This window comes from Ammospiza nelsoni, chromosome 1, assembly GCF_027579445.1.
Source record: "Ammospiza nelsoni isolate bAmmNel1 chromosome 1, bAmmNel1.pri, whole genome shotgun sequence".
In the NCBI taxonomy this organism is placed as follows: domain Eukaryota; kingdom Metazoa; phylum Chordata; class Aves; order Passeriformes; family Passerellidae; genus Ammospiza; species Ammospiza nelsoni.
The window spans coordinates 8,063,572-8,089,545 of record NC_080633.1 but is presented as its reverse complement, the minus strand read 5'-3'; the positions used below and the strand labels follow the sequence as shown (position 1 = coordinate 8,089,545).

The 25,974-nt window shown below is 43.7% G+C and overlaps 1 protein-coding gene across 4 annotated transcripts in view; it reads right to left on the bottom strand.

Moving 5' to 3' along the window:
• The window catches only part of DPP6 (dipeptidyl peptidase like 6), a 510,686-nt gene that overhangs the window by 249,896 nt on the left and 234,816 nt on the right, over window positions 1-25,974 (bottom strand). The window contains exon 1 of one of the 4 annotated variants that reach the window (XM_059469766.1): window positions 13,541-13,801. The exons of the other annotated variants lie outside the window; for them this stretch is intronic. Within the exon in view, the coding sequence (XP_059325749.1) occupies window positions 13,541-13,597 (57 nt within the window). The 5' untranslated portion in view covers window positions 13,598-13,801. Of the gene's footprint in view, window positions 1-13,540; window positions 13,802-25,974 lie in introns of those variants that run through there. 4 annotated transcript variants of the gene reach the window in all.

The window sequence follows — 25,974 nt, the reverse complement described above, 5'->3', positions numbered from 1 at the left end:
TATTAAAGAATGATACATTAAACTATACTAAAGAATACAGAAAGGATACTTACTGAATGCTGAAAATAGGATAATGAGAACTCGTGACTCTCTCCAGAGCCCCAACACATTTTGGCACTGATTGGCCAAAGAAGGAAAACAACTCACATCAGAAACCAATGAAACAATCACCTGTGGGTAAACAATCTCCAAACACATTCCAAAGGAGCAAAACACAGTAGAAGCAAATCAGATAATTATTGTTTTCCTTTTTCTCTGGGGCTTCTCAGCTTCCTAGGAGAAACATACTGAGCAAAGGGATTTTTCAGAAAATGCAAATGTGACACCAGCTCATGTTGAGCTTCTCATCCACCAACACCCTCAGGTTCTTTTCCTCAGGGCTGCTCTCAAAATCACCTGTCCTTCCCCTCCTTTCAACCCTGAGCCACAAACTTTTAGCCAGCTCCTCACCCATCCCCAGGCAGAGCTCCATGGAGATTTGAACGGTTTCCCCAATATATTTTGAGTTGGATGATTTAATGGGAATATCCTTGCACAAATGAACTGCATTCTGCAGAAAAAACAGCCATGCATCTTAGTTTCAAACAGCTGTAATTTACAGCAGAGAGATCACTGAAGACTTAAAACCTGGGCTTAGCCTGTGACAGGGGCTGTGTGCTATTGATCACCAGAGTCTCTCCAGAATTCACTGCTGGATGCTGAAGAACACAAAAAAAAAAAAAAAGTTGCTCCCTTTTGGCATGACAGAGGCATGACAGACAGGATGACAATTTATTTACTGATAACACTGATTTACTGCACAGATGCTAAGAGCATTATAACTGACTGGAGAAAGTCTGAAATGTATAGGAGATTGCAGGAATTTTAGGAACATACAGGAATTTATAGGAAGCACACTACAAGATGGTTTGGCAGGGAACCTACATGGTCCCCAAGTTCATTCTTGTTACCTCCCACCTCAAGGTCAGGAGAACACCAGTGTGGACAGTATCTCCTCACAAGCAAGAGGATGAGAGCCAAAGGGTAATAAAATAAATCTTCTGAAACAAATAATGAGGAAACCAGACACACAACCTTATTCCAATGTCTATACAAGTCCTAATTTATATTGTGGTCCTAATCTTGAAGTCCATTCTCAGACAGAGAAGGAGACAGAATCCATCAGATTTCCACACCTCTGAGGATGTAAAAGAAATCTGATTTCTGGAAGAAGAACTTCTCTCTACCATGATAGAACAGTACAGAGAACTGTTTATATATCAGCCATTTCTATACTAAAAGCCACATGAAAACAGAATGAGCCAGCTGAAATAATTCTGTTAGTTACAGGTTTGTTGCTTTTTCACTTAAAAAGCCTCAATTTTCTTCCTAAGACTTTTTGAGATATTAAAACATAGTATAGAGACCAGCTCATGGCTTGATGAAGTCAGCAGATTTATTCTCAGTGTAGACACTCATGCAAAACATCTCAAATTTCAGATAAACACACTTACCAAAATTTCTTATAGTTCTGTTTTACACATGGATGCTCTGTCATCCTACAGCCCAGTATCAACACTGAATTCCTTAACTCATTTGAGGGAAAGATGCCTCATACACAACAACTCACTCTTGGAGTCTCTCAGAGGGGCTTGGGAAAGCCCAGTTTGTAAATAAGGCACAAAACCAAAAGAAGACATGATCTATTTACTTATTATCACTCTCAGAGGTGGGAAGGAAACATTTCTAAAGCAGAGGAGTTGAGCCGGTCCTGCCAAGAGATCCTGATTTGGACAAGCAGGCACTGAACAGCCCTCAGCAACCAAAGTCAAAGCAACTTCCCAATCAATATAATCTCCCTAATGCACAAACTTTGTGCTGAGTACTTTCCAGGGCTGCTTCAATCAATTTCTCCTTGGATTTTTCTTTCGCATATTTTTACAACTGCTGTTTATCTGGCTTGTTTAGCTTGTTGGAATAAAACTTCCAATTATACCAGGACTTGCAATGGCAAAGTCAACCACCAATATAACTCATGTAAAACCATGTGTTGTACCTTACAAGGAAAACACCATGGAAAATAAGTCAATTAAATGCAACTGCACCCTCCAATGATTAAACTTACAAAGATTAATCTCAAATTCTTGTTAGAGTCAATGTATCAACATTCTCAGCAATGTTTGTAAATTAACTTTTAAATCACAGATATTGGGACATAAAAATTAGAAAAAGGAAGATTGTTAGTGTATTAGCTTCAACTAAACTGTGAATGTGCCAGGGATTCTTATGAAGAAGCAAAGTTTAAAAACAAATTTCCTGCTTTGAGGACTAGTCAGTGCTTATCACACTCACTGCAATGCCATCTGCAGAATCTCAAATTTAGGTAATAAAAAAAGAAGTTTCATGATGCTTCCCCACCTTGAGCAATTGCTGTTCTTTCTCTAACACCACCATATCTCAGAGTAATAACAACCATGAAGTTTTTCCTTACTACATCCTTCAAGGAATATAATCTGATTTTCCATGTATCATCACATGCCTCCTCTCTCTCATTTAACATGGGCTAAGTCGCAATATGCTTTTCCTGTCCATCCTTGAGTTTCTTTCTGTCAGTTGGCACAAAATGCTGCAAGTGCATTTGAAAATAATCTGTTTGCTCCTGGCCATGAAAACAGAAAAATCAAAGTGTTAATTCCAACAACCACATTAAGATTAAGTATCAGACCTCTTTAAACCTAACACAAAAAGAGTTGAGAGGTTGGTCACAGTGTGTAATTAAGTTAAATTAATGACCCAAAATGCATTCCACATAATATGCTATTACATGTTTATTACAGTATCCCTGACAGTCTAAATTAACAATAAATTAAAGTTTAAGTTGTGATTTCACTTTTGACAATATCTTACTACAACTAAGTCTTAAATATCTGCATGTAACTATTTGGCCACAGACATAACTGAAGGTAATGCAGTCAAAAACTGCAGACTAATTGCTGCAGATGAAGCCTTATTATCTCTCCAATTTTGAGCTCAGCAGCAGTTAAGCAGCAATAGAAACTACTTTAGCCAAAGCATTGTGAAACTTTATGTAAAATTTACTTTTATTTTATATGTCTTATGATGTCATAAACAATAAAAGGAACAGCCATTTGCTTTCAGACTGAAAAACAATGTTAAGTGGAAAGGTTAAAAAAAAAAAGGCAACAATTCAGCCTCCAGATTTGCTTGGTTTTGGTGTTTCATTCAAACTCATCCTCTTCCCCTTTCTAATGGCTCTTTGCACATTCTTTTTGTTGTCATTGTAGTGCAAGAACCCTATTGTCACTACATTGCAAGGGTTCCATATTGCTGGACCTCCTTGATGTTTCTTGTAGGCAGCTCCTCTAGGCACTGACTCTTCCTTATCCTCACAGCAGCCAACTGACTCCAGCTCCCACCAATCCACTCTTTTATAACACTCTTCTTATTGGCTACAGGTGTGGCCTGTTAGCATCAGGCCTGCTCCTAATCTTTAGTAATTGATTCAGCTGCAACTCTTTAGGGGGTAAGATTACATTCTATGCCACTTTCAATTTTCCATACTGTATCCCCCTACATCTTTTAACTTGCAAGCTCAGTTTAACTCTTCAAAAGTGTTTCCTTCATTGTCTCTCACCCTCCTTCACCATGAGACACGTTCAGAGCTTGGCTCCCAGCTCAGCTTAGACTTGTGTATTGATGGAGGTGCAATGAGGGCACAAGGCTTTGGCCCTCTGGGGTGGGTGGCGGCTGCCCACCAAAGGCATGAAGGGACTGAAAGGGACACACCAAGCTTGAGGGAGCAGCAGAGATGATGTTTGGATGCTCCTGCTCCCTTGTGACTCTCCAGGATCCCACCACGGCTTCTTCATGCCAGCACTCACCAACTCTAACAAAACTGGTCCATCCTCTGCCCACGTGTGACAGTGTTCACAGGGGTTTTTGGATGAGGGAAGAGATGAGGATTTGACTCCATATTTCAGAAGGCTTGATTTATTATTTTATGATATATATTACATTAAAACTATACTAAAAGAATGGAAGAAAAGGTTCCATCAGAAGGCTAGCTAAGCTAAGAATAGAAAAGAATGAATAACAAAGGTTTGTGGTTCGGACAGAGAGCTGAGCCAGCTGACTGTGATTGGCCATTAATCAGAAACAACCATATGAGACCAATCACAGATCCACCTGTTGCATTCCACAGCAGCAGATAATAATTGTTTACATTTTGTTCCTGAGGCCTCCCAGCTTCTCAGGAGGAAAAAATCCTAAGGAAACGACTTTCATAAAAGATGTCTGCGACACCCATGATTATCCATTTTCAGCTTTTTAAGGTGGTTGTTTGAGACAGGGAACTGCTCCTCCCTCACCAGCAGAGCAAGGAGTTTGTCGCATCCTTTCACCAGCCTCTCCTGCCAATGCCATTAGCCCAGAGGCACATTCCCAGGTGCTGGCACTGCAGAGCCATTTGACAAGACAAGATCCCAAAGCAGAGCCTCTGTTATGCCTCTGTGAGCAGATGTTGTTTAGCAGTCTAGGGCAAAACCCTCTCTGAGAAATTATGGCCTATCTGCACTTTTCACCTGCAATTTCCTTCACAAAATTGTATCTCATAATAGTAATAGCCCTACATTTCTTGCACACGGTTGTCTCTCAACAAAAAGCTTCAGTCCAGCAGCAGTAAGGGCAGAGGCAAGCAGGGCACTCAGGGATGGGGAGTACAAGGGAAAATGAGAGAAGCAGAGCCCCTTCCCTGCCCGAAATGGGGATGATCTTGGTAATTTTCTCCCTTTTGTTGCTTTGGGAATCTTTTTGCCAGCTGACAAAGACAGCTTCTGCCTTTCCCCCACCATACCCCTCATACAGAAAAGCAGGCCATATCTCTGGTTACTGTGTTATTTAAGTACTAGTTTTGAAGGCAGGGTGTTTCTCTCAGGGTATCTGAGAGCTGCCCAAAATAACCCCTCTTTGCTCCTTTGCTCAAGGCAGGCAGGTGAACGGGGGCCTGAAGCCACTTCCTCCACAAGCATCTTTCGCCACCAAATCTGTGAAAAACGCCAATCACTTGTTTTTAAATTATTAAAAGTTTAATAGTAGTAAAATGGATATAAAAATAGTAATACAATTAGAGTAATAATAATTTGGACAATTTGAATTAGGACAATATGAGACAATAGAAACAAAGAGTTACGGACACCTGGGTCCCTTTTTCTGGGCAGCATGAGCCCGAAAAAGGACCCACATTAACAGAGGATTAACCCTTAAAAACAACAGCCTTTTGCATATTCATATATCTTATACATTATGCATAAATTCCACTCAAACACAGGATTCTGTCTGGTCAGTGTCAACTTCTTCCTCTGAATCCTGACAGCACCTTTGAGGCAGGAAGAAGTTCCTTTCTTCTGATAAGAAGGCAATAAATTCTCTTTCTCTGAAAGATTCAGGTGTCCTGTGGCTGCTATCTCACTGCAAGCCCTTTCTTTTAAAAAAGTATCCTACATAGCATAGTTTCTATTTTAACATTCTTTAGAACCCAAAATTATATTTAACAAACTACTTAAGAGAATTAATACAGCATTACTTTCTAACACAACACATATAATATTCATTTTAATATTTGCAAAAAGCCAATCATAAAATATGCATTTTTCACAAAATCCAATCCTACTTTTGCTTCTGTAATTCCCATAACTAGTCCAGAGAGTTGTTACTCTCTAGCCCACTCACCATCTCCTCTCTCATGGATCACAGAAAAGTTAGGGTTGGAAGGGACCTCTGAATATCAGCAGTTTCCTAAATTTTATATAGAAAGGATTTTATATAGTGAAGGACTTTCACTAATGGAGGTGGGAAGTAGCTATGTTGTCTCCACTGCCATCACACTGAAAAGCTTCCAGCAACTTCCACAGCTTTTTTCAGGGCTTTCTCTCTACACCCACCAGACCCTGGGCTCCAGCCTTGGCTCATCCCCTCATCCTGACTTTCAGGAAGGTGCTCTCCATCCATCAGCCTGCCCAGCACCAAACTTCAGCTTTCTGGCTTCCATTTCTGAAAGGTTTTGGTTTAACCTATGACCACACATATCCTTGGCTCACCATCCCCCCATTTGCATTTCCATTTAACCTCCCTGGCTCCCAATTATACTGCAATACTTCTTCTGAAAAAGATATTAATTACTCTTTCTCGGAAAAGGTCTCTGTATGATGCAATGGAGAGCTGAAAGATGCATCTCCATCTTAACTTAAAGTATAAAATTGCTTTAAGTTCCCAAAATCTTACAGTCATGCAATTCTGTGCATTATCTCTCTCTCATTTGCAAGTTTTTTCATAACTGTCTCAAGTCCTGACAGCATTTACCTTTATCTTGATATTTTTCTGCTGAAATTCTTATTCATATCTAAACCTTCAGAATGAGTTTTGACTTTCGGGTTTTCTCCTGTTACCCTTTCCCTACATTCTCCAAACATCAAGAAGTGCATCTCTCTGATATCTCAGGTACTTGCGCAGCCTGAGTTACTGTTGTATCTCAGAACTCCATATTTCACATAGCTGTCCTCAGGAGACTCCCAGATATTTTATTTCGCCCCCCATTTTAGGCAACATGGACTGTCTGAGCAGAAGAGAAACTGCTGACTGCCACTAAGGACTCAACACTCTTGCTCAAAGCCTCAGTGGATGTCTGAACACAGGAAGCAGTGTGGGTTATTCCATAATCCATCACTGAATTGTCATTCAAAGCCAACCAATAAGCCCACTCAAAATTTGTCATTAAATCAGAAATTCATATTAATTTGTCTTTCCATTCTTGACCCCCTTCATTGATTTCAAATACAGGTCCCTTCAAAATTTATTTTTAACAAAGGTTTCAAACTTGCTGAATGCACCCCTCTCACAGTTAGTTCTTAACATCTTCACATCTGCACTTTGCAGGAGTGTACACAGCTTTCCTGGTCCATTGCTGCTGGCACTCTCCTTTCTCTGATTTTTTTTCATTTACTGAAATCCCACTTAAGAATCAGAGTGGGCAGAACAGAAATGTGAAAGAGAAGATGAAAAAAAAATGGACAAAAGATCCAAAAATGTGAACGTAAAACATAGAGAATATACTGTGTTAAAAAATAGACATTACTGTACTCTACATAATTTTAAAAGTGCTGCCTTCTCTCACATCACCCAAAGTGACCATAATTCACCACAATTTAATGCCTGATAAAGATCACAGTGAAGCAGCATTGAAGAACTGGAAGCAGGTACAACCACTGTTCATGAAATGCCTGTAGCAATGCACAGCACTGCTAATGGACCACAGCTGCAATGACACATCAAATTCTGTGAGAGCCTTGTGGCATTCAAACACAGCCCCATGACCCCAGATAAACAGTGAACTTCAGAGATACATTATTCTGCCCTTATCCAACAGCAGAAAAACAAAAACAAAACACCCCCCCCCCAAAAAAAAAAAAAAACAAAAAAAAAAGAAAATATTTAATGGGAAAGAATGCAACACGAGTCACCTCTGCCAGGAATGGAGGGAGCAGCTGTACCAAGGACAGTGGCACAGCACATCCCACTTGGTCAAGGTATAAAGAGCATGTAAAACACACAGTCTTAAGAAGCATCTTATAGAAAAGTATGAACTTTAGAGGCTGTGGACTTCCAGAGGCCTTCCAGAAGCATTTCCACTTCAGCACTGGATAATGAAAAGACTTCTCTGCAGTCTCTTTTTGAGATACCAGTTTTGCACTAAACATGTTCCTTTCCACCTCTGTCTCCTCCTCTACATGGCTTAGCTGACTGCATTCCTTGTGGCAAGCTAATAGCTAGAAAAGACTGCCAGTTTTATGCAATTCCATCCAGTGAATACAGTGTCTTAGGGAGTGCTATTACAGAAATTTAATCTCTTGAGGAATAGATCAGATACCATTAAGAGAATGGTAAAATATCCTCTATGCTTCCTGGAGAAAGCCTGTGTTGGGTCTATAATAAGACATGTAATTTAAAGAGTTGTTATCAAGAATAAAAGAATATTTTTAATAATAAATAATAATAAAATATTAATAATAAAAAGTATTCTATATTAATAATTTTTAATTATGTCCTCAGACATAAAATACTAAATAGTTCCATTAAAACGAAAGAAACTTATATTTTCTATGTAAATCAGAGCTTTCTCCTTTTTCCCTTCTCTTTGGCAGACACCTCCCCAGAGTGGGCATTGCCCCTGATTTCTGCACAGCTGTAACAACCTGAGCCAGAATATTGCAAGGAGAATGAGGGATCCTCACAAGCAGGGCCTCACCTTTGGGATGTGACAGTTCTCAGCTCCAGCCAGGAATGCAGGAGCTCTGCTGTCACAAGTCACTGAGATAACACACTAAATTAGCTCATCTCCCAGGAGACTCCCTCCCACCTGCTCAACAGCTCCAGGCCAGGCTCCTTTCAGCCCAGCGCTGGATCTGGGCACCTCAGAGCTATTCCATGGTGCTGCTCCATTCCTCTGCATGGATTCTGGGGAATCTGACTGTGCCAGATAATGGCTCTGTGAATCAGAGCTTTCTTGTGAATTCACAGCTCAATCTGCTTACAAACATTCAGTTAAAATGTGGAACTTCAAACCTTGCTAGAAAAGAGAGAGGGTTCAGCAGTGGCTCTTTGTGATCTAGCATACAACAGAAATACATTGAAAAATAAAAGGGCAAAGTCCCTCCCCTGCTTCAAAAAGATAAAATTCACAACTTATAATTCACCGCTGTACAGCACTGCCTGTTTACAATGTGAAGGGATCTTGCACTCTTTGGACATAATTTGTATTGCTCATGTGCTGCAGGGAGGCTTTGCTGTCACAGAGAATCAGGATTGTTGCATTCTTTCATGCAAAGCATGTAGAACCAACCAAGACATTTGGTACCCAGGGGCAGTGATTTTCTGGACAGCAGCCAAGTGAGCAGAGAAGATCTGGAATGATTTTAAGTCACACCTCAGAGGAAAAAATATATGTTTATATGTATAAGAATATCTTTGGATACAGGTATGTAACTCACATGAAGTTACATTTGTTTGAATTTTAGTCCTTCTGTTCCTTTCAGAACTGCACTGCTGACCGAATCTCTCAGTTGTACACAGCTACCATGCTCTCACTCACATTTTATAGTAGACTCAGAGTACAGAAACTGGCTTCATTTCAGATGATGTTTAGAGAGAAGATGCTGAACAGCTACTAAAGAACATGCACACCAGCCTGGAATTTGTTTGAAATAATCCCGCAATCAAAATTATGTGTTTGAGAACTCAGTATCATCTCTTTCACTCTCACAGGGTGGGTACACACCACTTCCCAATGTGAGCACACCCATATTTTTTAGTTTAATCTACTCTGGGAGTGAATTAACAGCGCGGGACTCAGCTCACAATGACAGAGAACATTTACCACCTTGCAGGAAGACAGCAGGGCACACAGGGATTGGCATCTCCTGGTACAGGAGTCCCAGAATTACCTGAATTAAAACAACAGAGGGGGACTGTCTGCATAATGCAGCTGAAGTGCACACTTAGCTTCTTATTTGGATAAAGTTACACAAGTAGAGGCACATTTCAGCATAGTATATTAGATACTCCAATGGTATTCACTCTTCAAGATACTACAGGCTATTTCTGTGAAGTAGAGTGGCAGGGGAACATTAGCAGCATGAAATATTAATCTTTCCATCATTTTATTCCTGAGTCTGGCCTAGGTTTTCCAAGTAAAATGTGTTCTCTTTCCACTTGAAGACACCACACCTCTGATTTGGAATTCCAGCTGTTCTGTAAAATTCAGAATTGATTACCTTAATGACAGCTAATAGGCAGAACTGTTCTATTGATCTGATTCCACTCCTCCATGGAGCCCACTTCAATAAGGCAGCCCTCAAGCTATTTTGTCTCCTCACTTATTTTTTGGTCTTTTACATGGATTCCATGCAGTCATTAACAACCTTGCCTAGGACATGAGCACATTTCAGAACAGGATCTTGCTCCCCATAAGCCCTTGACAGTTCTTTTCTACACAGCAAAAGAAATGAGAACAATCCTTATCCTGAGTGTTCAAATACCCAATTAACCAATCAACCCTTTAAATATGTTTTATAAAAATTGTTCTTTGAGAATCTGTGATCCTGTTATACATGATATGCTGACTCACTTTTTAAAATATTTAAAAGGCTCATTTTAGCATTACTCCTGTTACCACATTTTCATTAAAAAATCAGCCTCCTTATCTTTATATATGACTGCAGAGCTATTTGCATTCCCAAAGGCCATTAAAAGTAGCAAGAATTGGGCTAAACTAAGATAACAAATTTACAGGCTTATGTTAAAACACAGAGATCTCCAGCCTGTATAAATAGCTAAAGCGTTGTCAGAGTACTTGACCTGCTGTTGCTATTTTCTTCCCCTTTTTTAATGGAAAAGTGCTTTAATGGCATATCCACACATCCAGCTAACCAACCCCGAGGGGGAGAACAAGATTCTCAAGTCCTCTTGAGTCGCATCCTGAGTCTATCAGTGTCTTTGCCACGCACTCCTGAGCTCCGGGTTGGGCAGGAAGCAGCTGTGCTGCTGGTGCACTGCACTGTGCCCAACTCCAACCCTCTGAACAAGAAACCACAGCTGCACCAGGAGCAGCCAGGAGCACAGGGACAACCACGTCCAGCCCTCATCTTGATCAAGCAATCACAGCCTGACAGTAACAGACAGCATTACTTATCACTTACAGAATGTTCTCTGTACGTGATGTCCAAAAGACTTAAGAGTTCAGACCCACGAGACAGATAAGCAAGGAGATAAATGACTGGAATTCTGAGCAGTTTGACTGGCATGGAGGTGAGCAGCACTGCTTATCAGAAAGGAATTGTATAGAAACATTTTTTTAATTACCTGAGGAAGAAAGGGATTGCCTGCCTTCAGCAGCTATAGCAGTGCTTTGCTTATCTCCACGTCCCAATCATTTTCTAATTATTATCATTTCTGTAAATCTCAAGACAGAACACGACTTTATTTGCATATAGACACACGAGTCTAAAGTAGATTTTTAAATTCATGCCTAAAAAGCTCCTGCAGACATTTTCAAACTTTCCCCACCCTGTTCCTGCAGTGTCTTTTCATGGCCAGCTCCTGTTTGGGTTAGTATGGTAGGACACAGCACAGATTTAAGCCAACTGTGACACTTGCTTGCCTCTGGATCCAGGGAATGTCACAGCAAGGAACACAGAAAAGGGATGGACAGAATCTCTTACGACAGCAGCAGCTGCTACTGAAAGAGACTCAGTCCTCTGCAGCCAGACCAGCACTTTGCCTTCAATTTTTCTCCAAGCTACATTTTTCAGTTTCTTGATCACTTTTAAGCAAGGAAAAAAGGCTCAGTAATTCTTGATATGCATAAGCCTGGAAATAGAATTGCAGCTAGAAATAGAATTTGAATAGAGCCTTTTTTCAGTTATGAACAGTTTTAGATAAAATAAGGGTTTAGATCTGCTTTTGGTGTTGGAAGATAAAAGTGCACTCAAATCAATAGACAGAGATTGGATTCAGCCCCCCGCTGTCAAGCCATTTTACTAATAATGTATTGTGAAAACAATAAAAGAAATGATGGCAGTGAGCAAAGTTGCTCACAGACTCAGACATTAATATTCATCAATATGATTGATATTTATATATTCTTGATATTTCTATTTCATGCTCACACTAGGGCTGAGCTGAGAGAGCACGTACTCCCAGAATATTTAAGTGTACCATATGGGTATAATTGCAATTCAGCCAGTTATGGAATATACTCAATCAAGATTCTGCATATACTACAGACCTATTCTGAGCATTTTGTACTTCATGTAGGAAGAGCAAAGCAGCAAAGACATGACATGCCCACAGCAAAATGGCATTAGGCAGGTAACACTGCTTGAAACAAAACCACCCCTGCTTTATAAAAATGCAGCACATACTTCTTGACTTACAAAACTCAACACTTTTACACAGCTTTAAGAAGGAGGAAGGGACAGCTCCATAGCCCTCTTTGTTCAGAAAAGGCACTTATAAACCCCTGCCTCCCAGAAACACAGGTAGACTCATTTTAACCTGCAGCAAACAGTGACAAAAATATATATTCCAAAAGTATTGAAAAGAGAAGGAAAGTCCAACACCTGCAGGGTTAGATGAAGGTATAGTTTCTTAACCTCAAATATCAAAGTTGTTTTCTTCTTGTTTCCTCTGAACCATTGAGCCTGCCTGTTTTGGTCATTGGTATAATGTCACCCTGAAAATGCAGATTATATGATGCTATTTGTGGTGCTTAGTGTCTTCCCATTCTCTCTCCTTCCCTAAAATACTGTACCAAAAAGAAAAAAAAAAAAAAGAAAAACAGTACGTGAGGCTCTCAGCCTATCACTCCAGGAAGAACTATTTTAAGAATTAATTTGTGCCCTGAGAGATCTGTTTAAATTATCCTCCTGTGCTGTCCTAACCAAAGATTAAAGTGGAGAACTTCCAGTGTCTCAAGGAGATGAGGAACAATTGCAGGACTGGAGGGTCTGGGCTCCACCGCGGAGCCCCAGCACGGGGAGGGGAAGGTGGGGATGAGGAGAAGGGAGATGTTGATGTGCCAAGTGCCCCCAGAGCCCAGGAACCTCCACCAGCCTCAGCTGGAGCTCCGAGATCGCAGCCAGACTTTCCCTTATGCCACGACTTTGTAACTCTGCCCATCCTTTACAGCTGAGGATAAATTCCTTTTTTTTTTTCTGCCACCCGCTGCTTTTTAGACAGGGAAAGTTTTGACTTCATTCCATGCTGGTAAGTGCAGGCAGAGAGGAATATCCTCCAAAATACAGCCTTGACAGAGAAAATGAAATCTTTAACTTTCTACCTCTCCAGAAACACATAAAGCACCTACCAAGAGAAATAGATTACCCGAGTTCAGAGATGCTGTGAGCACAGCAATTTGCCCCAAAGCCAGTATGAGTTTTGCCTACTTGCAGCTGCTTTTTGCCCCCCCTGCCATCCCTGCTTGCTTGTGCACAGCCTGGGCACACGCTGTACCCTGAAGTGCCCCTCCAAGACAATGCCAGGCAAGAAAAATTCACTGAAAGTGCACGACAAAGTCAGAAGCTGCACACGACTTCTACAATTTTATATCCATCTGCAGAAGGGCTTTTAAATACCCTTGCCCCCTTCTTCCAGTGAGAAAGGGCCTTCATCCCAACATACTCCCCCTCCCAGCACACATTTAAGGAACAAGTTACAGAACAAACCTCTGTTCCCTTCAGCAAGAGGTGCAGGCTGTTAAAATTATCACAATTTCAGCTTTCCCCCCAAGTCTCCACACACACCGAGAAAGCAGACCTTGAACCCAGCTACACAGCACTTCCCTCCTGCCACTGCCTGGTGACTCAGTTGACAATTTTAAGAACACACACCAAAAAGATTATTTTTAAAAATCATAGCAATCACACGAGAAACACAAAGCTACACATTGCAAATCTGTATCTGTTTGAAATTGAGGAAAATAAACATTTACCTGGTCTTGCTGTTGGGCTTGTTTCCCTGATGCATTTTGCTCCTTGGCTGTAGTCATGCTTACCTATTTGTGCCCACTGCAGTGGCAAACAGGATTTTACTCTGTGTGTGTGTGTGTGTGTAAGCTTGTCTGTGTGTTCACACATACACGCACACACACACACACACAAAGACTAAAGGGATACGGATGAGTAACTAGTCCATCACTTAATCACCAGCTGAGAAATTTCCCACCCCCACAAAAAGAAATAAATAAAAATGCAATGTAAAAAAGCACTAGTCTGGCTGTCTTCCCCCTTGAGCCTCTAAAATAAAAGAAGAAGCAGGAGCAGAGAGAAGGATGCTGTGGGGGCTTCTTCAATTAGCAACAGCCTCTGCAATCGTCACAGAAACAATGATAACTGCTTGGCAACCAGCAACTGGCAGCTCGGAGCCGGAGGCAGCGATGTGGTCCTCGCTCCCTCCCCACCTCCACGGCGGCCGCCCGCGCCTTGCGCATGCACCGGGGCTGGCGGTGCCATCGCCGGGCTGTGCACGGCCGGCCCTGCTCCATCCCCCTCCCGGAGCGCCGACAGCGGGGCCGCTGGCCCGTCCTGCATCCCCCGTCCTGCATCCCCCGGGGGCCGCTGCCCCTGCCTGCATCCCCCGTCCTGCATCCCCCGGGGGCCGCTGCCCCTGCCTGCATCCCCCGTCCTTCATCCCCCGGGGGCGGCTGCCCAATCCTGCATCCCTGCGGAGCCGCTGGCCCGTCCTGCATCCCCCGTCCTGCATCCCCCGGGGGCCGCTGTCCCTGCCTGCATCCCTGCGGAGCCGCTGGCCCGTCCTGCATCCCCCGTCCTTCATCCCCCGGGGGCGGCTGCCCAATCCTGCATCCCTGCGGAGCCGCTGCCCCATCCTGTATCCCCCGGGGGCCGCTGCCCCGTCCCGCGTCCCGCATCCCCCATCCCGCATCCCCCGTCCCGCATCCCCTCGGGGCCGCGCACCCGCGGAGTTTCTGGCAGGCGCGCTCCCGTCTTCTCGCAACTTACAGAGGCTCCGTCAGTGCCCGGCTCTGAAGCAGAGCCGTGCCAAGCAGAGCGGTGCCAAGGGCAGAGCTGCCCAGCAGAGCCGCGCCAAGGGCAGCCCCTGCTCAGCAGAGCCGTGCCCAGGGCAGAGCTGCCCAGCAGAGCCGCGCCAAGGGCAGCCCTTGCCCAGCAGAGCCGTGCCCAGGGCACTGCTGCCCAGCAGAGCCGTGCCCAGGGCAACCTCTGCCCAGCAGAGCCGTGCCCAGGGCAGAGCTGCCCAGCAGAGCCGTTCCCAGAGCAGCCCTTGCCCAGCAGAGCCGTGCCCAGGGCACTGCTGCCCAGCGGAGCCGTGCCAAGGGCAACCTCTGCCCAGCTGCCAGCGCGGCTCCCGAGGATGCAGCGCGCTGCCAGGGTACCCAGCGATGGGACCGACGCTCCGGGGAGCGTCCTCAGTGAGCTCCAGTGAGCCCCTACACTGCCGAAGGGTGAAAGGTGGCCCCCAGCCTCCCCCAGCCCCCTCCATGTCCCCGATGTGCCGGGGGCCACCGTGCTGTGGCGGCTGCCATGTAGGTCACGTTGCAGGGTGACACACGGGCACGCGTTCCCTGCTGCAGCTCGCTCCCTGCAGCCTCTCTGCCATGGCAGAGATCGCTCCGGCGCATCGGAGCTGGCAAAGGGGGCTCCCGAGCCCGCTCGCCCACCTGGCTGCCAGCACGGGGTGACACGGGATGTGCCGAGCATGGGGCACAGAGCCAGGGCCACGCTCCGGGAAGGAGCCCTGGTATGGGTGGACAAAACTCAGAGGAGCACAGTTCGGTGTTTGCTCGGGACTGATGGAGCCCTCACTCACCCCAACACCTGGTGACACGAAAATGTCACTTTTACTGCCTCTCCCATCTTCACCTCCTACCCAGCACAGCCGGGATGGAGCCCAGAGCTGAGCTCAGGGCTGTTGTAGTGCTGTGTAAAGATAAATGTTCTCTCACTCACGTGGTGCTGGGATCTCGGCTGAGCCTGCTAAGGAAAGGGAACATCACAGTGTTTATCTGACAGGGAAGTGATTATGCCTTGTTTGATACCCAATTCTACAGCACGGATTTGTTACACAAGGTCACATTCACCAACACCACTGCAGTCAATGTCTCCTTACACCTGGGATAATTTTGATCTTTGGTTCAGGAATAGACCAACACCAGGCCAAGTTTCCCTAGATCTCTACAAGGCACCACTCAAGACTCCCTAACTGTTTCTGCATTGTCACCATTACATCCACAAGAGTTCATAGGAACCATGGCATAAAAGATCTGCAACACAAAATTGTGCTGGTAGTAAACTGGACAACCTTGCCTTTTCCCAGGTGCCACAACTCAGGCAACAGCTCATTTAAAAAATAAGTGAATAGCACCTCTCTAAAAAGAAACAATAATTTGCATTCAAATCTAACAGCCTGTGTTGATTTCTTGCTGAATTATACTCTGACACAGTTCTAGCTTACATTGCAATTCCATCCCTTCAGTCCCCATAGTTTAAGTCACAGTATTTCCTAAATGTTTACTGTGAGGTTGTTGTTCAAACATTTTTCCCCAGCCATCGGAACAAAATTGTTTTCAAGGTTTTATATAAGTGGATCAGTTTGAATTTTCCAATTGGCTTGGTGTACTTTTCTACCTGTTGTGAGTGGTAATGAAGGCTTGCTTTACTCCACACTTCTGCTATTTTTCTTTCCGAGAGGAATTCAAATGAAACAAAACTGTATTTGGAATTGGTGTGTTGGTTTTGGGGTTTCTTTTTGGTTGTGGGATTTTTGTTATTTAGTTGGTTGTTTTATTTTACTCCTCCACTGTTCATGCTGGAAATTTCTACAAAACAGATCCCTTTTTAAAACATGGGCCATTCACTGTGTCCCTGACCCCCCTACACTGGCAATCCCTAAACTTAATTGCACTGCATGCCCTCCCCCTGCAGATTCAATTCTTTCACAGTTAACAACTTAAGACACAGTTTTAACTGTTGTTCTGGAAATAGCCACTGTCCCTCACAATGTAGATTTTTTTCCCACTAAGCTTGTTGTTGGACACAGAAGAAGTTAATTGTGCTAATTAGTCCAGCAGTTAGCAATGCAAATGCATGTGGCTGAGCCTCATTACAGGGGTGCATTAGGAGGCTGCTGTTCTGGCACAGCCACCCCAGTGTTTCTGAAATCCTTGATCTCCCTTGTCACCCCCGACCAGGGCAGGCTGTCCCATCCATCAGATGGCCACCAGCTGCTCACTGCCTGAGGATGTGGCAGTGACATCCTCAAGCTCTCTATCACCCTCCTGCCTCCATCAAAGGGGTTCTGAGCTTGCCAAACACCTCCTGGGGAGACACTGGAGGAGCAGCAGTGGCCACTGCCATCCAGAAGTGATTATTAGTCACAGGCAGAGAATGGTCTCCTCACACAGCAGCAGGGTGAGGCTGTCCCTCCTGACCTCTGGGCAGTGTTAGGGTACCAATGCCATTGCTTGGCTGAGTCATCACTGATGAAGGATTAGCACAGCCCTATCAAAGGACAAGAATCTGCCCCTGCCAAAGGCAGCAGGCAGAAGGATGGGTCCCAAACAGCCACATTAGGGGCATGGCAGGAGGCACTGGCAGACAAGGACCCTGGGAGTGCAACCTTCCCATCCATCCCTCCCCACAGCATCCCAGCTGATCACAAGGACACAGGGAGCAGGTTGTTCCTCCCTGCCAGGGTCAAATGTACAACAGGCTGTCCAACCTGTACTACCCACACCCGAAACATGTTTTTAGCCACTCCTTGTCCATGCCATGGGAAGGTGTCAGTCTCCAGACTCACTCCCTGCCCGCACAAACTGCATCTCTGCCATGAGCATCCTCCATCAATCCATGTGGTCTGCACTGTGCCACCACTGGGACAGCTCAGGAGCCCACTCTGAGCACAGACAGCTCTCCCCATTAACCAAGATGCATGCTCAAAATGCCAGCTACAATCACATGAATGCCATCCCCAGGCTTGACAGCAGGACAGAGCCAACTCCCTCCCATCAGGAGAGGAACCAGCAACAGGTGAAAGGAGCTGTTCCAGCTTCTCCACTCATCTTCACCCAGAGTGCTTGCTTCAACAAAATCATGCAGCACTGCAGTAATACAGATAATTTTTAATTACCTTGTAACAAATTAGTCACACATGTCCTGGAGCATTTTCTGTTAGAAGAAAAGTGCTTCACTCTCCTGAGACTGGTAGGAACAAGATTGTGTCCTGGGATCATTCTTAAAATTCTCCTTGGAGTTCACAAAGTCACCACAAAGCTTCTTCCTGCTCAAAGATTGTTGAAAACCTTGAGCACTGCAAAGAGGAATTAATGTTCCAGTGGCTCTGGAGGATAAGGTGGAACAAAAGCTCAAACTGTCACCACCACAAAGAGTCATCACCACAAAGACTTGTGAACTCCTAGGAGCTAAAGCACACAACCTTTCTTTGTGATGAAGCATTACAGCAACACGTGATAGCAAAAGGAGCAGTTTGTTACTGCTGCCAAACATTTTTTAGCAGATGAGGGTGCAAGGCCATCCTTGATTCTGCCCTTCCCTGGCAGCAGAGGTGTCTGGATACAGAGCAGCTCCTTTATGGGAAGCAGCAATGGGCTCTCAGGAGTCAGTGCAGAGCATTCCTGCTCCCTGTGAGTTACAGAGGCCAGAGCCACCAGCAGCCTGAGCTCACAGTGAGCCCTGCAGCTGCACACATCTGTTCCAGGGAGCACAGACTAGAGCAGTGATAAGCAGCAGCAGCAGGTACATTTATTGGATGCAGAACCCTTCTGCTCCATTGAAACCTGGGGCTTTAGCTGTACCACACTGGGTTATTTATTTCCCTTTTATTACCACAGCAAGGAAGTTGAAGCCAGTGGGCAAAGTGGGTAGAAATTAATTCTACTTGATTAACCATACATTTGATCAGTCTGTTAATGTACCCCTTTCTCCAGATAATGACCAGGTCCCATGGAGAGTTACATATCTGAAATTTTGGGGGGTTTTAAGCCATTAGTACCATTAATATTTGGGGTGCAGTAATGTGCTGCCTCCAGCAGAACACATCACTCCATGTTGTTTTGTACAACCAGCCCCTCTGGGCCTCATACTTGCTGAGAGCTCCCACTGGTTTGGCTGATTTGCTCTGGGTTCAGGAAGGACACAATGCCCAGGAAAGCACATGGCAAGAGAATAATCCACTCAGAGGTATGTTTCCACTCAAAGGAAAAGGTGTAAGGGCTACAGGTTTTTAGGACAGTTTTATAGGTAGCAGATGTTTTAAAGACAACTCAGGAAGAGAGACTTTGCCAGCACAGGCATCCACTATGAGAAAGGTGAGATAAACCTTTAAAAATGTTGCAGCCATGGATTTTAGCATTCAGTCATGGAAAGGTTGGTCAATACTGGCCCACAGGATGCAGGTGGAACAATACTGGCCCACAGGATGGAAGGGGAGCAGTGCTCAGTGTGTGTTGGTGCTGCTGTCCAAGGTGTGGAGGCAGCAGGGTGGGGACACACGGCCTGAACAATGCTCTTCTAAGCCCAGCAGCATACTCCAGAAAAGGTAAATCTCCACTGATAAAAATACTGATAAAAATACCTTTGACTGATAAAATACCTTTGGTGCCCTATTCCACCACCATTCCAATTTCATAGAGAAATTCCAAGAGGAACAAGAGGAAAGGGTCCATAAAAATAAAGATGTCCATAGTCCCAAGATGTTCCAGGGTATGATGCTGACCAGCTACCATTCCTCAGTCCCAGTGCCAACATCTCATCCACACACAAAGCAATGGCACAGCCCCTCTCCTTCTGTAGCTGCATGGCTCAGATGCAGTGAGTGACAGGGTGCTGTGCCTCCTCTGCAGATCCCTCTGGAGGTCAAGGGCTCCTCATACAGAAGATGCCAAAGAACAGAAAGCTTTGAACCCATGAGGGCTGCATGGTTAGAAGCTCTTTTTGCAGGAGTTTGTGCTTTAGATGCTTCAGAAGCAGGCAGACATGCTGGCTGTTCATTCTGGAGATTTCTGTTCTGTGCTCATCTGAATGAGCCTCGGAGAGGGAGAATTTAATTTTGTTTTGTTCAGAAAGCACAGTTTGTGCCCTGCCCCTCTCCAAGAATGTGACAACACTAATATCACATTATTGCACAGCAACGTCCCCAGTTGGAATTTAGAATTGGAAACACTTAGTGGGAGATCAGCTGACATCAGCCCTACTCCTACAAAGGCTGCAGAGCATCTCTATTGCCTACACACCATCCCCAGCACTGCTTGTCACAATAGTTCCTATTAGAAGACCAAAAAACCACTTTAAGTCTTGTTCCAAGTTAATCCCTAGCTTTGGCAAGATTTCTCTGTTTGTCAATGGACATCCCAAAACTAATTTGATTATAAAAGAAAAGAAAATCTTTGGCCTTTAAGGAGATGCACTAATCAGCTTTATCTTGCATCAGCCCTGCTACTGTTGCCCCTCTCTGGTTGTCTCCAACGTGTTGGTTCTACCAAGGGTCAGTCATGGGAGGGTCTCTGTGTCCAGAGGAACTTTCAGAAGCTCCACTGAGGACCTCTCTGTCTTGGGGATCCACTCAGATGGATCATTTTCCTGATTTCAGAGGTTCTGTGAAAGGACTAGAGGCAGTAACAGATTATGAATATAGTTACAGTTAAAAATACATCACATTTCCATTACGCATGACCAAAGCCATTAAGAAAGCATGACCAAAATCATTAGGAAAGCAATCTGGTGTGCTATTTTCATTTAGTAGATCAAATCCAGTTTATTCAGTCAATGCCATTAATTAGTCATTTGCATGAATATCTGTTCCTACAGGGGATACACTTCAAAATGTTCCCACAAGTATGAGAACTCCTGCTATCTGAGACAGCAGGTGTGTGGCAGCAGGGGACACAGGGACAATGGGAATTGCAAGAACAACTTGTGTGTCTACATAAAAGTCCTGTGTTGTTGTTACCATTTGTCCATTACCAAAGCCTCACTAAGTTGCCTTTTTTAAAAATATTTTTTTAATCTTGAGCAGAAGAAGGTTGTTTAAAATTATTATAATAGGTTGATTTGAAGCACTGTATTCTGCTGCTTCCCATTTCCCGCTGCCGCTCCAAGTTCCAGGACCCCACAGTTCACGGTAAACAAATAAGGCAACACAGGGCATGCAAGCTGTGAAGAAGTCTGCTCTTTCATGCACAGCTAGAGCTGTTTTGCACAGCACTTTCCTGCCTGGATTGGAGTGTGTCTCTGGGGAACACAGCAGGCAGGTGCTTGTGCTCTTCTCACTTCAGGATTCCGCACCCACTTTGGTTTGCCTACCCTAAAGATCAAGTGTGACAGTCAGACTTTTCTATTGAAGTAGTTACTGTTCAAAAACATTACTTTGAATCCACTGTGGGGTTATTTTTTGAGTCGGTGTATATATTTTAATACATCATCCCAGTCTCAAAGGCAGGGGATGAGCAGTGCCACAATTGTTTGACTCTGTTATCCCTGCAAGGAATGCAGACCCTGCTGCTGGCTTTTCTCTGCCCCTCTGCCCGCTCCTGCTGCTGTAACCTTGGCAGCTGCAATGCAACAGATGCCTCTTTCTCACTTGTTTATTCGTGTGAGAGAGACTTCTGAGGCCCCAGCTTCAGTGCCAGCTGTGAATGGTCTCCAAATTGCTTTTGCAAAGTTTGCTTCCTCACAGTCTGGCTCAGTGTTCCTGCTCCCAGTGCTCTTAGGGATCAATATTCACTGACATTTTCCCCCCATAGCTTCTGGTTATTTCTAGGTAGCGTCTGAATTCCTTCCTTATTGACTCAGTATGCATTCTTTTTAATTGTTGTTTTAGGAATGGAAGAATTTATTTCTCAGCTCTTTTTCCTTCCCCCTTCCCTTCCCTTCCCTTCCCTTCCCTTCCCTTCCCTTCCCTTCCCTTCCCTTCCCTTCCCTTCCCTTCCCTTCCCTTCCCTTCCCTTCCCTTCCCTTCCCTTCCCTTCCCTTCCCTTCCCTCCCATAACACATATTTTGGAACTGAAATATCCAGGTGAGAAAATGTAAAAGACATCACCAGGGATGAGAAAATACCTCCCAAATCACTGAGAATCAAGTAGAGAATCCCCATGTTCACAACAGCTGCAAACACATTAGGCTGTTTAGCAGCCTACTGCTTGGAAAAGAGGAAGCCTCATCTTCATTTTTAGCTCCAAAGTGATTTATAGGATGAATAAATGATCTGCATATAAGATGATGACTGGTTTAAATGTAAATGTTGTGAAAGACTTCTTATGTAAGCACATACATTGCCTGAGAGATCCTTGTACATAAAAGCTGCAGCTGGAGTAAGTGGCTTTTTAAGCATTTGTTTTATGAAGTACACTTTTCATCACAATCGCTGTTATTTTTCATTTACTTTTATATCAGCTTTAACAAAAAAAAAAATCAAAAAATACTTGAACTCACAACATGAACCACACACTTTTAATAGTGAGGCTATGGAAAATTGTCACAGAGATCTTTTATGAAAAATCCTTTCCTTAGGATTTTTCCTCCTGAGAAGCTGGGAGGCCTCAGGAACAAAATGTAAACATTGATTATCTGCTGCTGTGGAATGCAACAGGTGCATCTGGGATTGGTCTCATGTGGTTGTTTCTAATTAATGGCCAATCACAGTCAGCTGGTTCAGACTCGCTGAGCCACAAGCCTTTGTTATCATTTTTCTTCTTCTATTCTTAGCTAGCCTTCTGATGAAATGCTGTCTTCTATTCTTTTAGTATATTTTTAATATAATATATATAATAAAATAATAAATCAGCCTTCTGAAACATGGAGTCAGATCCTGGTCTCTTCCCTCATCCTCAGACCCCTGTGAACACTGTCACACAAAATAATGACACTGTTAAATGGCTGAGCAAAACACATATTCATCCTAAAGATGTCTCATACATGAAAGTTGTTCCAAGACAATCTCTGAAGTCTCACAGGTGATGGAGGCATAAAGACCAAACAACCTCAGTTTCTGAACATAAAAATGTGGATCCTGCAGGCTGGGCAGGCTGAGCCCACCTTTGGCCATTTGGAGAGAATCTCCTCAGGGCTTCCATCACCTGCAGCAGAGGCTGTGACCACTGGGCCCTGAGGAGTGGTGACCCACTGAACACCATGTTAGCCTCACAACTTCTCTCAACCATTCCCAAACAACACCAAGAGGTGCAAAGATGTCACCTCTGCCACCTGCCCTGCTGTTTTCTCTGGTGTTCAGTCCCTCATGGGAGCTGGATGGGTTGTGGTGACCACTGCCCTCAGTTTCTGGTGGGGACTGTGAGGATTTGTAAGCTGGTGTAGTTTTTATCAAGTGTTTCTAGACTTCTTGGTATTAAATCTGTTGTGGTGAGCATATGTTGCTGCATTCCTGCTAGCTCTGTGGTAGATAAGCTTTTCCTCCAACCTAAAATAACCTCCTCAAGAGTCTGAACAATGAAAACACTGCCAACACTTGTCTTCTCTGAAAGAGGCACAAAGGGACCCAAAGCCCTTCCTGTCTGCTTCATGTCTTTATTTTTGGAGAAGGCAAACCCACAATGTTTTCAGATCTCTGTTCTCAAGTCTGAAAGTGGAAGGAAGAGGCAGAAAACAACACTTGGGCAAAACTCCACTGAGCAGATAAAACAAGTAATGCACAGATTCATGTCACCTCTCTCAGTTTCCCCCTGTGTGCCTCAGTACCCACCCTGCATTCACCTTTCTGGACTGCAGGTCTTGCACAATACATGTACTTATCCCAGAGGACACACAAAACTGTTACTGGTACATTGAAAGCCCTCTGGGGAGATGCAATTTATGGAAAATGGGCCAATTGGAAAGGTCTACTCAGAACCCCAACACAGAGGTACAAGTGTGTGTTTACTAAAATAGATAAAGGAGGTGAACAGAATTGGCTTGTTACTACTGTAACCTCAAGAGTTGCTTCTGTTGTGATGAAGCAAACAGAAACCAGAACAATGCCTTGCTTCAATTTTTAAAAAAACTGACCATCATTTTTGACGTGCCATTTCTACCACCTTAAAGAGCTTTCATTTTCACAAGCATGCTAGTACTGTGTCACTGGTTTAACTGCCTCAGAGAGGTACTCTTCAGCTCTGAGGACACTGCACCAAACCAGATTCCCGGCTCACTTGTAGCCAGATGACACAGTAAAGAAAGTGGAAATCTTACAGCATGATGTACAAACACATGCAGTGTGTAACTGCCCAAATAGAAACCAAAATAGAATAAATAATTCAAGTAGTGTGGTGGTGAAGTCCTGTTCTCATGTATTTATTAGATCTAGCTGTAGAACAAGAAAATTAATGCAGAAGAGAGGCATAACATCTATATATGCTGTACATCTTAGAGTAGAACAGCAGGGCTCTGGGCACAGCAAAAGACCTCTAAAAGGGGAAAAGATATCCATTATTTAGCCTTGATAATGTTCATTAATTACAGACTCAGCAGGTATTCAGCAATGCCACCTTGGGCACTCAGGTGGGGCTGGAGCAGGGGCAGATTCACAGCCCCTGATGTCCTGCAGGCAGAAGGGGTGAAACCCTCACATTGCCACTTTAATTTACAAAGGGTGCCTCAGCCTTGTCCCTACTGGAAACAGGGTGAGTCTTGTAAAGGCTGTGACTGTCAGGCACAAGAGCAGCAGCAGCAGAGATGGGATGTCCAAAATGTACAGGAAACATAAGAAAGTCTCTTGCCAAAAGTGTATCTCTCTTACTCCCTGTGCCTTCCCATCAGAGGGATTTGTTCCTTTGGGGTCTGACAGCCAGGCTGAGGCACAGGGAATGGCTCTGGATGTCTGAGTGTTGCTGAAGGGTGCTAGGACATCACATTTACTTATGAATATGAATAAAATATTATACAGCCTCCCCAAAACATTGCACAGGTACTCTGATGTTGAATTGTTCCTCACCTGGGGTCACCAAATGTTGAATTTGCAGGCAGTCCTGACATGGGAAGAGATGAGAATCTTGACTCCATGTTTCAGAAGGCTGATTTATTATTTTATGATAGATATTATATTCAAAGAAAATAATATATTAAAACTATAATAAAAAAAATAGAAGAAAGGATTTCATCAGAAGGCTAGCTAAGAATAGAAAAGGAATGATCACAAAGGCTTGTGGCTGACCAGAGAGTCTGAGACAACTGGACTGTGATTGGCCATTAATTGAAAACAACCACATGAGACCAATAAAAGATGCACCTGTTGCATTCCACAGCAGCAGATAACCATTGTTTATATTTTGTTTTTGAGGCCTCTCAGGAGAAAAGATCCTAGCAAAAGGATTTTTCATAAAATATGTCCATGACACTCTGATGTACTTTATCATAATTTCCCACACTCAACCCATAACAAGAGCTGTGTCCTTTCTATAACACTCACTAGTAAGCTTGTCTCCAACACAGTTTTTCTACATTATTGTTTGATTTGGTATCTCTGACCTTCTGATTTTACCATATTCTGAAGAGAGAAAAATAGAAATAATGACACAAACATTTCAAAGTAGCCTACAGCTGGGAGCCTCTGAATTCTTGCACACACAAAAAAACCAAACCAAACAAACAAAAAAAAAACCCAAAAAGACAAAAACAAAAAACCACAAACCCAAACTGTGATTTCATTTAGTTTAGAAAATAGCACAAAGAAGGAAAATTGAGATATTTTGACACTAACTTCCATAACAAGGTTACACAAAGCTGTGCAGGAATGTAGACTTTTCACCCTGAACATAAAACCTTTAGGAAATCACACAAATATCAAATGTGAGCTAGAGTGTGAGAGAGCAAACCAGAGTGAGCCATTTTCTTGTCACAGATAATTAATGCATGTCTCATTTACATACCTCTCAAATTTCATGTAACCGCACATATGAAATATCCCCATCATGTGTGCACACATAAAAAATCAGCTCACAAAGAGACAGAAACTGAGCCCACTCCTGTCCCAGCTTGTTGTTATCCTGCCCTGGTTACAAGAGGAGATGCAGGAGCGCTTAGAACCCACCCAGCAGGGTGGGCAGCAGAAGAGCAATGCCATGTGCTCAGATCAGGCTTTGCTGTAAATATTGTGTCCTGAAAAACCCTGGGTCAGTGCCCAGCTCTGCCTGTGGAGTATCTTTGAAAAACTCACAAAGTTTCACATTCATTCATGAACTTATGCTAGAAAAAAGTTCCATCACCCATCACTGCATTCTCTGTTGAGCAAATCAGAATTTTTGAAACAAGAAGAGGCAGATTTCATCAGTCCTGAGAACACTATCAGCCCTTTATTGCAAATATTACCCAAAGACATCTTTTTGGACATATTTTCAGGGATAATAAGGCAGCTTAGGGCTTATATTTATTCATGGAATCAGCA